General features: G+C 40.6%; 1 protein-coding gene across 3 annotated transcripts in view; it reads right to left on the bottom strand.

Annotated features, from left to right (window-relative positions):
- LYST (lysosomal trafficking regulator) overlaps window positions 1-16,944 on the bottom strand; it is a 193,923-nt gene that overhangs the window by 43,645 nt on the left and 133,334 nt on the right. For all 3 annotated transcript variants that reach the window (XM_027094060.1, XM_027094059.1, XM_027094061.1), the window contains 6 exons: window positions 15,834-15,895; window positions 14,324-14,379; window positions 12,135-12,287; window positions 7,436-7,680; window positions 2,634-2,700; window positions 1,102-1,258 (listed from right to left, as the gene is read on the bottom strand). In XM_027094060.1, the coding sequence (XP_026949861.1) occupies window positions 1,102-1,258; window positions 2,634-2,700; window positions 7,436-7,680; window positions 12,135-12,287; window positions 14,324-14,379; window positions 15,834-15,895 (740 nt within the window). The remainder of the gene's footprint in view (window positions 1-1,101; window positions 1,259-2,633; window positions 2,701-7,435; window positions 7,681-12,134; window positions 12,288-14,323; window positions 14,380-15,833; window positions 15,896-16,944) is intronic.

Here is a 16,944-nt window from a genome sequence, read left to right on the forward strand (position 1 = left end):
GGGGTGGGGTTTAGGTGGGGGATGGAACTTAGGCAGGGGCAGGCTTTAGGGTGGACCGGGACCTAGGCGGGTGGGGGGGGTGACATTTCAGCGTGGGGCAGGGCCTTTGCTTAGGACCTGCATGGAAGGGGAGAGGCAGCACCTCGAAAGGAGGGTCTCTGGAGTGTACAGTTCCGGAGTTTGGAGGCAGGGCCCTGCCTGAGGGTGTGTGGGTGGGGTTTAGGCCCAGCTCGTTGGAGGGGGTTTCAGAGGGGGTTTCTGCGTGTAGAGGTGGGGCCCCGGGTAGGGGGATGGGGCGGGGCTTGGGCTCTGCACGGCAGGAGGGAGGCTCCGAGGGCACAGGATTAGGCCCTGGAGCCCAACACGTTCCCTGGTGCCTAAGTGGACAGGGAAAGCGCTGGCCCCGTTCCCCTCCATTCCTTTGTGCCCCTCCCCCACCATCTCCCCCAGGGCCTCCCCCGTCACCACTGGACGCCTAACCGTGGGTGGGTCCTGCCGGGTGTAGGAACTCCTTCTCTCCCCCAGCCACCCTTCAGGGATGCCGGTCCTGGAGGTCTGGGCTTTACTTTTGCTCCCACTTCCCCACCTTCCACTCCCTCAGGACCCGCGCAGCTGGAGGGGGCCTCGGTGGGCAGAGGATCAGGTCCGGGGATCTCAGCAGGTTCCTGGGGGCCCAAGTGGGCAGGGGAAACCTGGCCACGCTCCCTTTTGATCCTCTGCCCTCCCAATGGTTCCCCAATTTCCCCCTTCTGGCCTGAAATCCCTTCCCCTCAGGGGCGCCAGTCCTGTCCCGCCTCCACTTCTCCCCCTTCACTCCCCCCATGCCCCGCATCCTACCCGGTCACTGGGGGTTCCTCGCGTCCGCTTAGGTGTCCGCAGTCCCCCACTGGGGCCTGGTAGGTGCCCTAGTTGTGCGGAGACGCGAATTCCGCATCCTCCTAGTACCACTGCTGGTTTCTTGAAGAGAATTTTATTGCGGGAATATATAGAATTCTTTTTCCTATGGTTTGATTAGTTTCAGTACGTTCTCAGGACGTCAGACAAGTGTTTTATCCCCGATGACCAATCTGACCTTTGAGGTAGTTATGAAACAACCCTTACCTTGATAGGCTAAAAACATCTTTGTGAAAGGAGGCATCCTGACCAGGAAGTGGAGCACGGTGCCGCTGTTGGAGTAGTGGGAACCGTAGTGGTAGGGCTGCACTGGGGGCATCGGGTCGTCTTCCCGGGCTCCTTTGCGGTACTCCTCCTCCAGGTACTGAAGGACACAGGGACCAGAACTCGTGACAGTGAGCTCCAGGCAGAGCTGGAGCTGCCTCACTTGTCCTCTTTCCCATCCTTCTCTGCTGCCCATTAGACGCCATTCTCCATGGCTTGCCCATAGCCCTCCTGAGTGTCCGGGGGTCTGGTGCCCCACTAAGGCCTGACCACACACTGCGTGCATGTTTACCCTCTCATTTGCTCATAGAGAACCCACCTGTTCTGTACCCCACCTCCCAGCCCTCTGGCTCCCAACTAATACATAAATCTAAACTGATAATAATATCAGTTTAGATAATATATATCTAATATATCTCAACTGATCAAGGGCTCAATAAATAAGAGCTGCCACTCTCACTAGAGATGTCTGCATCTTAAGAGGGTTTCAAGCTGTAATGCTACATTCTTTAGAGAAATGCTTCTCTATCAGGGGAACTGCAATAGAAATGTAAAACCTGTATCATATTATTGGAATTCTTTAATATAACATTTTATAGCTGTTTTGCAGTGGAGTTACACAGAAATAACAAAGACAGTGGTGACTTTTCAACTACTCCTGTCTTCCCATCATAAAGTAAGAAGCCCAATCAAATCTTTAACATCTGTCACTATTCTCATCTCCTGTAGCTTCTGTCTCTAATAACAGAGTCAGGTGACAGTGAATTTTCTGGAGTCACTTCTCTTTGACTCCCATAGCACTGCTGCATTTTTAGCTGCAGAAGCATCAAGCTGTGACAGTTGTAAGACGCTTGGATGGACCTTTCTGGAACTTTGACATAAGATAACATGGTGAATATGAGAAAACTGCTTCAGCTGCTCCTATTTTGATACTGTTGTGAAGAATGTAACATATGACAAATGGGATTTTTAAAATCTCCAGCAGGATTCCATTAATATTAATTTCACAGAAATGGGTAATTAATTTCTATTTTTAAACTTTACAATCCAGTATTTTTTGTTAATAAACCTGTGCACAATTTGCTAAGATGAATAATAGGGACTATAGTACATTATAAATATATTGATATTATTATATATAACACTAGGGGATACAAATAGCAGGTCCCTGGAAATCTTTGTGATTTTTGTAAGGAATATAATTATTTATATATTTGAACATTACAATGGATTATGAGCTTCCAATTTATGTAACAGTAAGTGCATTTCTTTTTCTGGGCAAAATGTTTTCAGAGAATTAAGACAGAGAATAATATTTAAAATCACATAGTGATTTCCAGTTGTCTGTCAATCAAAGCACAAGGAAGTGGAAAACAGAAAAAGCAATACTATATGTTTAAAATTAGGTAAAACAGTCTGTAAAACAAAAATCCAGTTTTTACTTATCAAAATACATGAGGAAAAACTAAACCTACCTTGTATGTGTCCACGTAACGATCTTCTTTTTCTTTGTACTGCACGGCTATGGGCTTGGAGAGATTTCTACAAAGGAAGAGATGATGGAAAACATCGAAGTATGCTGATACTGTCAGGTTTAAGCTGCCTTAGATGTCTACAAGTAAATAAGTGGTCAACAAAATACTCAGCCCTTGGCTTAGTGCTTATACATGTTGCTTTGCAATTAAGTCACAATTATGATTTCATAACCTATGAAGATAGAATTTTTCTAAACAGATGCATACCATTATTAGGAAATCCTGACTTAACGAATAACCTACACAAGAAGAGCTGCTGTTCTCCCTCCCTTCTCTGGTTCCTCTACTTCCTCCAAATCATAACTGATGCTGCCCACGGCAGCTGATTCCTACCAAGCCCTGGAAGTTCCTACCCCCATTTCCACATGCTACACCCAGCTCAGCAAGGAAGAGTGAAGGGCAGTTTGGACAGGAGACATGATCATGAGGAGATGTTATGTAATTACTAAGTTAGTGAAAACTGAAGAAACAACACATGCTTAAAATGACCACCCTGAGATCTGGAATGCGAGTACTGACATAAACATTTTGTTATCTAATTCGGGGACAGCGACTGACACCACGTGCACAGTGTAGCAAACGTGTGCATGCGTATGCACGTCTGTGCTGGTGTTCACACTGTATCAGGGAGGAAAGAGAACTCTAGGATCAGTCTCCACTTTCACAAGCTACAGAGTCAAGCAGCATCTGTGTGAGGCCCATGAAAGAGCAAGAGAACAAGATGCAACGAGGAAGGGCAGAGGCTGCTCTGGCTGAGGTGCCATCTGGTCTGGCACCAGGATGGGACCACCTGGAGTTTCAACATCTGGCACCACAACTAGATCAACATCAAGATTTGCTCAAGTTTCAGTTAAGTCAAACCAGGTCTGCTTAGCCAGAGGATGATTTATCTATTTTTTGGGAAAATTATTTCCTAGGGATATTAAAATTAGTGATAGCAAACACATTCATTTCATTTTTGAGACTCTGATAATCCTAAAAACTTTGTTAAAAAGTAAAGACAGTTTTATAGCATAGATACAAATTCACCTCAATATAGGAGAAATCATGTTTGAGATCCTGCCATGCATGCAATTGTTTTCTAAACAGTGTAAGTAGTTTTTTTGAACACAGGTAATACTGTGTGGTTGGAAAATCAGAAGTTACTGATGAGTGAATAGAATAAACCAAAAATCAACCACAATACTATTACTCACAATATATCTGGAAGGGTACATGCCTTTCCAGATGCTCTCTCCTTATTTGTGTATGTATAATTACATTTAAATAAAAATCTCCCCCTCCTCCATAATATACATTTCTACAATATCATTCTTTTTTTTTAAAATATAAATTTATTTATTTATTTTTGGCTGCGTTGGGTCTGTTGCTGTGTGCGCACAGGCTTTCTCTAGTTGCGTTGAGCTGGGGCTACTCTTTGCTGCGGTGTGCTGGCTTCTCATTGCAGTGGCTTCTCTTGTTGCAGAGCATGGGCTCTAGGCGTGCGGGCTTCAGTAGTTGTGCCTCGCGGGCTCTAGAGAGCAGGCTCAGTAGTTGTGGCGCACGGGCTTAGCTGCTCCACAGCATGTGCGATCTTCCCGGACCAGGGCTCGAACCCATGTCCCCTGCAATGGCAGGTGGATTCTTAACCACTGCACTACCAGGGAAGTCCTCAGTAGTGTAAAAATTTAAATGTACATTAGCAGTGTATAAAAATGTCTAAAAGATAAATAATGTGCCATTTGCTCTTTTTTAAATTGACAAAAATTAAATTGAATCTGATTTCTTGAAAGCTGTCTGAACTAGGCCTACTATTTAGCAGTTATAATTAAAATATTCTAATACACTAAGTAGTATACTGGTGGTCAATTCTTCTTTAAACTACATAGATAATTTTTTAATTGAAGTGTAATGGACATATAACACTATATTAGTTTCGGATGTCCAACATAATGATTTGATATTTGTATATTCGATATTACAAAATGATCACCACAGTAAGTCTAGGTAGCAGCCATCACCACACGTAGTTACAGGATTTTTTTTTGTTGTGCTGAGAACTTTTAAGATTTACTCTCTCAGCAACTTTCAAACATGTAATGCAGTGTTATTAGCTAAGGTCATCGTGCTGTGCGTTGCATCCCAGGGCTCATTTCATAACTGGCAGCCTGTACCTTTTGACTCCCTTCACCCATTTTGCCACAATCCCACCACCACCCCCCAATGCTTCTGGCAACCACCGATCTGTTCTCTGTATCAATGAGGTTTTCTGTTTGTTCTGTTTTTGTTTTGTTTTTATTTTTAGATTCCACATACAAGTGAGATCATACTTATTTGTATGCTATTTGTCTTTGACTGACTTGTTTCCTTAGCATACTGCCCTCAAGATCCATCCATGCTGTCACAAGATTTCATTCTCTTTTATGGATAAATAGTATTCCATTGTGTGTGTGTGACATTTTATTTATCCATTCATCCACAGATGGACACTTAGGTTGTTTCCGTATCTTGGCTACTATAAATAATGCTGCAGTGAACATGGGGGTGCAGGTATCTTTTCAAGTTAGTGCTTTCATTTCCTCTTGATAAATACCCAGAAGCAGAATGGCTGGATCATATGACAGATCTATTTTTAGTTTTTTAAGGAACCTCCATATTGTTCTCCACAGTGGCTGCACCAATTTACATTCCCACCAACAGTGCACAGGGTCTCTTTTCTCTGTATCCTTGCCAACAGTTGTTATTTCTTGACTTTTTGATCCTAGCCAGAGAATGTTATTCAAAACTAAAGAAACAGAATATTCCCTCATCAACTAGGGCTATGGGGTTACCCTAAAAGGCAACTCATTCAGGAAAGGCAGGATAAAAGCTTAATTCTTTTCCTTAGTTGTCAAATTTCAAAAGCAAGGAATTGATGCCCTACCCAAACAGTGACCAGTGAGTTTAGTTTTGCTTTGTTTTGGGGGCCTTTAAAAAGTGTCATTGTTAACTTAAGTACTTTTTTTTTTTTTTTGAATTTTTGCAGTACGCGGGCCTCGACCGTTGCAGAGCACAGGCTCCGGATGCGCAGGCTCAGCAGCCATGGCTCACGGGCCCAGCCGCTCTGCGGCATGTGGGATCTTCCCGGACCGGGGCACGAACCCATGTCCCCTGCATCGGCAGGCGGACTCTCAACCACTGCGCCACCAGGGAAAGCCAACTTAAGTATTTTTTAAATTCAAATGTGTTCAAGCAACTGTAGTCATTATTGTTTCTGATGCCCAGATTGTCCTATCTTTGGCAGTGAGAGCCACTTCAAGTTGGCTCCTAAGTGTTTTATTTTTTTGTAACTGTGGTAAAAAAACGCACATCACAAAACTTACCATCCTAACCATCCTCAAGTACCTAGTTCAGTGGTGTTAACAATATCAACACCGTTGTGCAACAGGTCTCTGAAACTTTTTCACTTTGTAAAGCTGAAACTCTACACCTGCTGAGCAACAACCCCCTATATCCACCCCACTCTTCTCCTGTCCCCCACACCCATCATTCCACTCTCTGTCTCTCTGAGTTGACTGCCCTAGACAACTCATGAAGAGGAATCACACAGTGTTTGTCTTCTGTGGCTGGCTCATTCCATTTAGCACAACGTCCCCAGGGCTCAGCATGTGACAGGACTTCCCTCCTTCTTAAGGTTGAATAATATTCCTCTGTATGTATGCACCTCATTTTCCCCATCCACTGATCCACAGACAGACACCTGGGCTGCCTCCACCTCCTGGCCACTGCGAATAAAGCTGCAATGAACATGTGTGTGCAAATATGGCTCCCGAGTCCTTCTGACAAGCCTATAGTAATTTCCTTGCTCTCTGACACAACAAAATATCCTGGGCTCATCTTGTATGTTTTCTACTAATAAATGCAGAAGAAATGAGAGAACAGGAAATCACCATTCTGTAACCCCTAGTGAAATAATAGACTTGAACAATAATCATCAATGAAAGAAACAAGTTCAACGGGAGGCTGAACCCACGGACCAGCCTGAGCATCCTTAGAGTGGGATATCACAGGCCTCCTGATATGGGGCAATATAAAGTCCACACCACCTCCTCTAGAGGATTCTTGCCAAAAAATGTTGAATCTGAATCTAAGCAAGCCTTTAGAAGTAATCTGCAGTCTCTAGGAAGTACAGAGGCTAGAGGAAAAACCTAAATGCTAATGTGGAATGGGGGACATCCTACAAGATAGATGACTTATTTTTGTTTTAAAAACAAGTCAATGTTAGGAAGAAAGAAAGAGAAAAATACATACACAAAAATAGGGCTGTTCTAGATGTTATGTCTTTAGACACAAAGCAACCAAAGGTGACAGTGGGCCTGACTCAAACAAATCAACTATAGAAAGACACCTCTGATATACTCAGGGGACATTTGAAAACGGACTGGATATTAGATGAGACCATGAAATTACTGTTGATTTTCTTAGATATGATAACAGCACTGAGGCTATGAAAGAAAATGTCCCCCTTTTTTCTTAAGAGATGTGTACCAAAGACCATATGAATGACATAAAAGATTTGTGTGGCTCATCTTAAGAAGAAAAAAAAAAGATGACATAAGTTTGGCAAAAATCTTGGTAATTGTTGAGCTGGGGTCATGGTCGTATGGGGCTCATTATACATTCATTCTATTTTTGTGCATGTTTGAAAATTCTCACAATAAGAACTTCAGTAAAATAAATACATCATATTGACAAAGCCAAGAGGTGATGATGTCTTTAGTTACCTGTACACTGATGGATCGCTGAGGTCAAGGGTCTCACTAACGTAGTCAGCTAGGATAAACGGGAACACTGGATACTGCATGAGATCATTAAAGGATCGGCCGGCATGTTTGTTTAAGTGAGTCAAATATTCAAAATTAGTAATCTGTCCAGTATACCATAAATTTGTCAGAGCGCTGATATTGCCATATTCCAGAAGATTAGGGAGGTTATTTGTTAGTATATTGTGGTACACATCATCACGAACCTATAAGGGAAGGAGAGAAAAAAACCCAGATTTTATTTTTAGGCTTGACATTTTCCTCCAAAGAATCCATGATATTACAGGCATGTTAGTAATCTCAAGTCCTCCAAGAAAATACTTTTTGCCCAATAACATTGACTGGTGGGGAACTGAGATTCAAATCCACGTCTTCCTCCAAAGGTTGGGCTATTTATTTATTTATTGAAGTGTAGTTGATTAACAGTATTATATTAGTTTTAGATGTACAACATAGTGATTCAATTTTTTTTATAAATTATGCTCCATTTAGAGTTGTTATAAAATGTTGGTTTCATTCCTTGTGCTGTACCACATACCCTTGTAACTTATTTATTTTGTACACAATAGTTTGTACCTCTTAATCCTCTCCCCTTATCTTGCCCCTCCTCCTTCTCTCTCCCCACTGGTACCACTAGTTTGTTCTCCATATCTATGAGTCTATTTCTATTTTTTTTACATTCATTCACTTGTGGCTCTTAACCACTATGTTTTGCAGCTGGAGAAATCAGTAAGAAACTAAGAAGTCTGTATAGAAAAGTCACTTATATACAGACCCTAAGAAAAAAAATCAATAAAGCAAAATGAAGAGTCTTCACCTAAATAAATGCAACATGATGCACTAGAAAGAGCATAGTTTTCTGACAGACAGAACGGGTCTTTTTTCTTGCTTAAACTCTTTGTGTTACAGTTATCATACCTGTAATATGAGGGTAATAATATTTATTTCCTGAGAATGAAATAAATTATCCTATGTAAAACAGAATACTTGATTTTCACTACTGATTGAAAACTAGTATATAAACTCTTTTTTTAGAGAGGCACAAAAGTTCTGTCACAGAAAAAAGGTATTCTGATTTCTTCTAAAGCAATTAAATGATAATTGATAATAAATGGAAAAAAACAGACGAGCCAGGACTTTGCTAAAAACAAATGTGAATTACCCCTCTTAAATGTGTATATGCTTTACGCATAGGAAGGTGAGTCACAGATGTGGATAATCAAAGATGAGACTAAAAGTGAATGAGAAGAATGATCTTGGTTATGGAATAGGCAAGATTACAGGGTGTTTAAGAACCTAAACCTGAAGGTCTGTTTCACAACAATGTGAATATACTTAACACAACTGAACTGTACGCTTGAAAATGGTTAAGATGGCAACTTTTATGTTATGTATTTTTATGATAATTTAAAAAAAAAGAATCGGTTCAAGGCAAAAACAAAAACTAAACTTATATTCTAAATCTGAAGGTTACAATATGGAGGTTCCCTAAAAAACTAAAAATAGAACTACCATGTGACCCAGCAATCCCACTACTGGACATATACCCAGAGAAAACCATAATTCAAAAAGACAAATGCACCCCAATGTTCACTGCAGCACTATTTACAATAGCCAGGGCATGAAAGCAGCCTGCATGTCCATCAAAAGAAGAATGGATAAAGAAGATGCGGTACATATATACAATGGAATATTACTCAGCCATAAAAAAGGAACAAAATTGGGTCATTTGTAGAGACGTGGATGGACCTAGAGACTGTCATACAGAGTGAAGTAAGTCAGAAAGAGAAAAACAAATATCATATACATATATGTGTATATACATATATATATATATATATATTTTTTTTTTTTGTACGCGGGCCTCTCACTGTTGTGGCCTCTCCCGCTGTGGAGCACAGGCTCCGGACGCGCAGGCTCAGCGGCCATGGCTCACGGGCACAGCCGCTCCGCGGCATGTGGGATCTTCCCGGACCAGGGCACGAACCCGTGTCCCCTGCATCGGCAGGCGGACTCTCAACCACTGCGCCACCAGCGAAGCCCCAAATATCATATATTAATGCATATATGTGGAATCTGAAAAAACTGGTATAGAAGATCTTATTTACAAAGCAGAAATAGAGACACAGACGTAGAGAACAAACGTACGGATACCAAGGGGGAAGGGTCGGGGTGGGATGAACTGGGAGATTGGGATTGACATATAAACACAATTGATACTATGTATAAAATAGATAACTAGGGCTTCCCTGGTGGCAGTGGTTGAGAGTCTGCCTGCCGATGCAGGGGACGCAGGTTCGTGCCCTGGTCCGGGAAGATCCCACATGTCGCGGAGCGGCTGGGCCTGTGAGCCATGGCTGCTGAGCCTGCGCGTCCAGAGCCTGTGCTCCGCAACAGGAGAGGCCACAACAGTGAGAGGCCCGTGTACCGCAAAAAAAAAAAAAGATAACAAATGAGAACCTACAGTATAGCACAGGGAACCCTACTCAGTGCTCTGTGGTGACCTAAATGGAAGGAAATCCAAAAAAGAGTGGATATAGGTATACATGTAGCTGATTCACTTTGTTGTACAGCAGAAACTAACACAACATTGTAAAGCAACTATACTCCAATAAAAATTAAAAAAAAATAAATCTGAAGGTTGCCTACTGCTGAAGCTAAGGTTGGTGGAAAAGAATTTATGACAGTTTGCATACTAACCTCAGCAAGAAAAAGGAAACATTTATTCATTCAACAAATATTTATTGAGCACCTATATACCAGCACGTTTAAGGTGTTAAAGCTGAAGCACTTAACAAAACAAAGTCCTTACAGTCTACTGGGGAGACACTGTTGGATGCGTTTAAGTGCTGTGAAAAAAATAGAGCAAAGCAAAGGAGATAAGGGATGCTTGGGGGTGGCAGTGAGGCAGGGGTTGCTGTTTTATTTAGAGTAATCAGGGAAGTCTCTCTGATAAGAAGACATTTGACCAGGGAACCTGAAAAAAGTAAGGGAGTCAGTAATGTAGTTCTAAGAGGAAAAGCATTCCAGGCAGCATTCTAGGGAGCAGTAAGTGCCAAGGCCCTGAGGCATCAGTGTGTCTGCTATAGTCAAGGCAAACAGGGTCTCCACAGATGGATTAGAGAGAGTGAAGGATAGAATGGTAGAAGATAAGGTCAGAGAGATAAGGAAGTGCCAGATTATTCAACACTGTAAGGTCTCTGCCTTTAATAGAGTGACACAGAAAGTGGTCGGAGGGTTTTGAGCAGAGGAATGGCACGACCTGACACACTTTAGCTGCTGTGTTGAGAGCAGTCTGAAAGAAGAGGGAGTATGGAAGCAGGGAGGCCAGTTAGGAGGCTAGTGTAATGATTTATGCAAGAGATGACTGGCTTGGACCAGGATGGTAGCAGTGGAAGCAGTCAGATTCTGGATGTATTCTGAGGGGTGAGCTAACAGAACTTACTGATAGAGTAGATGTAGTAGATGAAAGAATAAGAGGAGTCGAGGATAATCCCCAGGTTTCTGACCTGGCCAATCAGAAACACTGGAGTCACCATTTACTGAGATGGGGAAAACTGCAAAGAGATTTTGCGGGGGAGATTAGAAGTTCAGTTTTGTCCGTGTAAAATTTGAGATGCCAATTAGACTTCCAAGTGGAGATGCCAAGTAGAAACTTAAATATTTGAGTGGGCATCCAGGGAAGAGGTTTGGGTGGTGATATAAATATGTAAGTCATTATAACACAGATAGTATTTAAAGTCACAAGATGGGATGAGAAGAGAAGAGGTCTGGAGGGTGAGCCCTGGGAATTCCCTAGCGTTCCAGTGTAGGACTCGGCGCTTTCACTGCCATGGCCTGGATTCAATTCCTGGATGTTCAATCCCTGGTCCGGGAACTAAGATCCTGAGAACCGTGCACTGCGGCCAAAAAATTTAAAAAATAAAAAATAAAATGAAGAGTGAGCGCCGAGATGCCCAGAGGAAGCATCTGCAAACAAGACTGAGGAGGAATGGCTGGTGAGCTAAAAGGAGAACTAAGAAAGTGATAACTCAGAAGCCCAGTGAGGAAGGTTTTTTTTTTTTTTTCCTTTCTTTAAAGAAAGAGAGAATAATCAGCTGTGTCAAAGGCTGCTGAGGAGTCAAGTAAGATGAAGACTAAGAAATATGACCATAGGGTTTAGCAACACGGAGGTCACTGGTGATGCTAACCAGAGAAGTTACAGGAGAAGTGGTGAGACGAAGATCTGACTGGAGCATTTCCATAGAGAACCGGAGGGGAGGAATTGGAAGCAGCAAGCATTCACAGTTTCTTCCAAGAGGTTTTCTATAAAGGCTAGCAGACACATAGCAGCTGAAAGGATGTGGCGGTCAAAAAAGGGTTTGTCAAAAATGGAATCTACTATCAAGGTTAAACTACTTTCAGGTTGGTTATACATTCGTTCATTTGCTTTTTACAGATACTGTCACTCCGGGGAATGAGAATTTAATACAGTTTTGGAGGACAAAAGTAATCCTAATATAACTAAGTGTTTAATCAGTACTAAGAAACAAGGCAATTTTTATTTGATTTCAGAAACAAAGTTTAAATAAGTTAAAACTTCATTTAATCAGTATGAGTGTAGTTACACTGATCCATGATCGCTTTGAAAAAGTATATGTATTAATAAAGGCAAATTTACCTTGGTGTTATCAAATGCCAACAGGAGTGTTCTGCCATTTGTTAAAAAGATTTCTACTGCATTATCTCTCAATTGCCACCAACGCTTGTGAACTTCTTTAATTTCTTCATATGTCCAGGAAAATGATGCTGGTTCCAATTCTCCCTGAAGGCTCTAAAGACAAAGGAAATAACATGAAAGTAATTTACTCTACATAATTTTAGATTGTTAAAAACTATCAAAATGCAATAGAAAGTCTTCCTTTTGCGGCAAAATGGCAGATAAGATTCTCTGAAAATCCTCCCACTACTAAACCCTTCAAAATGCTGGATTAAAAAATCTAAGGAAAAGAATTTAAATAGCCTTCGTTTAAACTTTTTTAGTAGGCTGTATTTTTTAGAGCAGTTTTAGGTTTATAGAATCGAGCAGATAGCATGGCGCTCCACGCTTCCCCGCACTCAGTTTCCCTACTGTGAACACCTTGTTCTCACGTGGTGCATGTGCTACAACTGATGAGCCACTATTGAATAGGTTATTCTTAACTAAAGTCCATAGTTTAATCTTGGTGTTGTATAGTTCAATGGGTTTTGACAAATGTTTAATGACATGTATCCACCATTACAGTATCATACAGACTAGTCTCACTGCCCTATAATTCCCTTCTGTTCCATCTGGCAGCCACTGATCTTTTTATTGTCTCCACTGTTTTCCTTTTTCCAGAATGTCATATGGTTGGACTCATACAGTATGTAGACTTTTCAGACCGATTTCTTTTACTAAGCAAATATTCTTTTACATGTATAGTTGAGCTTGCAAGAAAGTAAGGGAAATGAAATCTCCAGGAGTCAAAAATAAAGAGAAATTTGAAAAACAGCTGTAAGGAGGAAGTGACACTTTGGCCTGCTCTATGTGTGCTTTACTACTGTGCTGGGTCCCAACCCATTTCTAGAAGTAGAGACAGGAAATATATTACAAAGAAAATAAAATATTTTAATGAACACGTAATATTCTCATTCTTAAAACCAAAATCCTCCCTGTTTAGCTTCGACATTCAACATGAATTCAAGTTAATAAACATTAATTAAGCATCTACAGGCAAGGTGCTCTGCTAAGTGCTCTGCATAAAATAAATCTATGTATGATAAAAAGGGGGGACGAGATATTTGCACCCACTTTTAAAAGGCAAGATAGCAAATGTCATACAGGAAGTAAGAAAAAATGCTACAAAAGGACAGAGAAAAGAAGAAGCCTTCAATCTATTAAAAAGCAAGGGTCTTTTTCGAGTTTTAAAGGTGGAATATGTAACCTTTTGGATCCAGAAAAAAAGCTGGTTCATGTATCAACTATTAAATTCTTTGGTTGCTGAAAAGATACATCTTGAAAAATAACATAACTATATTTTTACTAGCTGGGATAAATACTGTAGTAATTCCTATATGAATGATGAAATAATGCCTACTCAATTTTCGGGGGCTATATTAAATTAATTATTTTTTAACATGATTTGCTTTACAACCAAATTTTATGTTTTCACTCATTAATTTCTTTGAATCAAATATGTATTCACCATTAAACCATACATAATCTTATTTACTTACATCCTTAGCACTTTGTAGCTTTAGAAGTTCTGAAACAAAGAGCCTTACTTCTCCTGTTACAGGGCTCTCAAAACAATATTTTAATGGCATGTAAATGAATTCAAATGGATAAAATGCTTTTCTGTACAAAAATGTGAATTGAGTCTTTTTTGTTATTTTTTGATTGATATCAGTATTTCCAGAAGAATAAAAATCATGACTACTAAGCTATGTGAATATCAGGATTACTTAAGTTATTCAATTAGACAATATTTTTCTTTCTTTTTGAAGGCAAATGTACATGATAGCAAACTGGGAGTGGCAGGGACTTTGTTGCTACTGAGGACAGCAGTGAGAAATCGAGTGGACATACACAGAAATAACAGGAGCACTTTAGAATATGACTCATAATACTCAGGGCTCTGCGAATCAGACCATGAGCCAGAGGGGATGGCATGGTCTTCTTTTTAAAATTATCTTTAAAAAAAAATTGGAATTCAGACAAATTTACACAGAGTGCGACAATTAATGAACTCTAACAGTTCTTTCTACAAGCTCTCTGGTTGTATTAAATTTATACATCTTGGGAATTTGTCTAGATTCATACAAATGCAAACTTAAGCCTCTACTCACGGAACTTTCAACTGTGTCAGAAGCGTTATCTTCCACAAAATACATTCCACATTTACCTGCAGAAAATAATCGGTATGAGTTTAAAAATGTATATGCACTATTACCTTATATGGTTAAAGGCATGCCTCTGGAGTCAGTTGGACTGAATTTGAATCCCAGAACCCAGAACGCGCTAATACTCAATAAATATTTTTGAAGAGCATCCATGAGATCTTCGGCAAGTTGCTTAACCTCTTTGTACTTTAGCCTCATTATAAAAAGAAGAGGGAGGACTCTATTTCACAGGGTTACTGTGGGAATTAAATTAGAATATATGTAAAATGTTTATTAACAGTGTCTGCCACTTCATGCTGAAAGGTTTAGGCTATTAATTATTACCAGTATTCTTCTTAGGTTACTAGCATATTACTTTGCTTTATTTTGTCATACATTAACTGAAGTCAAGTTATCAACTAAATTTTCTAGCAAAAGAGGAACGCTTAATTATTTTGCTGACTTAAACACTCAATAGGGCAGAAAAGGCCTTACAAGATACTTCCCCAATTTTTCCTGCTTGATAGGCTGTTGTTAATGCATGTCCCTACGTCATGTATCCAAACAGTAGAAACTTCCCTGGGGCTCTGCAGTGGGTGCTGGTCACCTTGAGCACTGGCACGGCTGGCTCAGAGAAAGGCACCATCTCCATCCTTGTGACCATGGCGCTCAGCCCCGGCAAGCTCGAAACTCTGCCTGTCAGGCCTTCGGGGCTATGGCTTTAGCCAACTGCAGCGACTCTCAAATTTGAGGGTGCATCAGAATCTCTGCAGGGTTCATAAAAATGCAGATCGCTGGGCCTCACCCACAGAGTTTCAGATTCAGCAGGTCTGGGCTGGGGCCTGAGAATGCGTATTTCTTAGAAGTTCCTATGTGATGCTGACGCTCCTGACTCGGGGACCGCGCTTTGAGAACAACTGGCCCACAGCGTACAAATTGGTTCTTTAAGGGAACAGAGACTAGAGTGATACAACCTTATTCCTTCACGTCTTGAGGAAAAAGTTTCTCACCAAATGTAACTATCCCTGGATCAACAGTCTTGGCCTTTCTCTCAGAAGTACAATAGAGAATATAAATTATGAACAATCTCAAGGTGGATATATTTCATATGCATAGGGGTATCTGTTAAAACAGTAGGCTTATAAGTATACCAATAATTCTTTACTTTAAAAATAAAAATTGATATATAATAAAAGGAATGATCAAATATAAAAATGTATACTCATGAAGAAAGTCAATTTTATAAATATTAAAATGCTGTTCTTGTGCTTTTCAGAGAATAAGACTGGCATTTTTCACATTCATGAGTCATCTACATTATATACAATGTTAAGGCAAAATAACCTATAAGAAAGAGGTTATTTGTTATAGAAAGTTCATCTCATTTAATGGTAGTGTGTCAAAACAATGCTTCAAATTATCTAAGAATAAAATAGGCAGGGTGAATATGTGTAAAAATCTGCAAAATGGGACTTACCTAACAACAATTCACCAGCTGTCTCTCTAGATGGTGCGACGCTGATACATCTTCGATTCACTCTGTCAAAACATATTTAAAATTACCATGATTAAATGTTTTGACCAATTTCAGAGAGTAAAAGCTTTATTTTATCATAGAAGATTTCAGCAACGCAGACTAGAGTTTCAAAAGCATAAAACATCTTGTTAAAATCCACATGAAAAGATCTCATTTATTGACATTACAATAGAGGAGAAAATAGCAGAAACTTTTAGAAAAGGTGAATAATCCCAACACTCTTATGCAGAATACAGGGATTCCGTTATTTAAAAGAGATTTCAATATTGTATATTTTCCAGTAAATAAGCAAACATTGGTTCATGGCCCTGATACTTCAAACACAGAAAAGAAGCTTAGCATTCTAGGAAAAAGGGGGGATTCAGAGTCAGAAAAGTTCCTCTATTCTTTTTTTTTTTGCGGTACGCGGGCCTCTCACTGTTGTGGCCCCTCCCGTTGCGGAGCACAGGCTCCGGACGCGCAGGCTCAGCGGCCATGGCTCACGGGCCCAGCCGCTTCGTGGCATGTGGGATCCTCCCGGACAGGGGCACGAACCCGCGTCCCCTGCATCGGCAGGTGGACTCTCAACCACTGCGCCACCAGGGAAGCCCTCCTCTATTCTTTAGTCAAGTCACTTATCTTTTTTGAGTCTCGCAGTTTTTTATCTATACGATGGGCATCATAACAACCTCGACCACAACAATAATGATAATACTATCAATAGTTACCATACTGACCCACTGAATAGTGCTATGACTTATCTTCCTCATGTAACAGATGAGGAAACTGAGACAGACAGAGGCTAAGATCAGATGGCTAGTAAGAGGAGGAACTAGGATTTGAACCTTTAATCAATACACTAGATTGCCTCTTGAGATGCCACCAGCAGTGCTATCTATTTCACAGAGTTGTTGGAAAAATCAACTACAAAAATATATGTATGCAACCAAGGGCCAGAGCATGATGACTGAAGTCCAATGAATCCTCCCTAACAAAAATGTCTGTTCTTTTTGGATTCTGGCCATTCAGCTTTGTCTTCTCTTTGAGCCATGTTTGGGATCTTTCCCAAAAC

The sequence above is a fragment of the Aethalodelphis obliquidens genome, unplaced genomic scaffold, assembly GCF_003676395.1.
Source record: "Aethalodelphis obliquidens isolate GAN/ISIS:26980383/991018 unplaced genomic scaffold, ASM367639v1 scaffold87, whole genome shotgun sequence".
In the NCBI taxonomy this organism is placed as follows: Eukaryota; Metazoa; Chordata; class Mammalia; order Artiodactyla; family Delphinidae; genus Aethalodelphis; species Aethalodelphis obliquidens.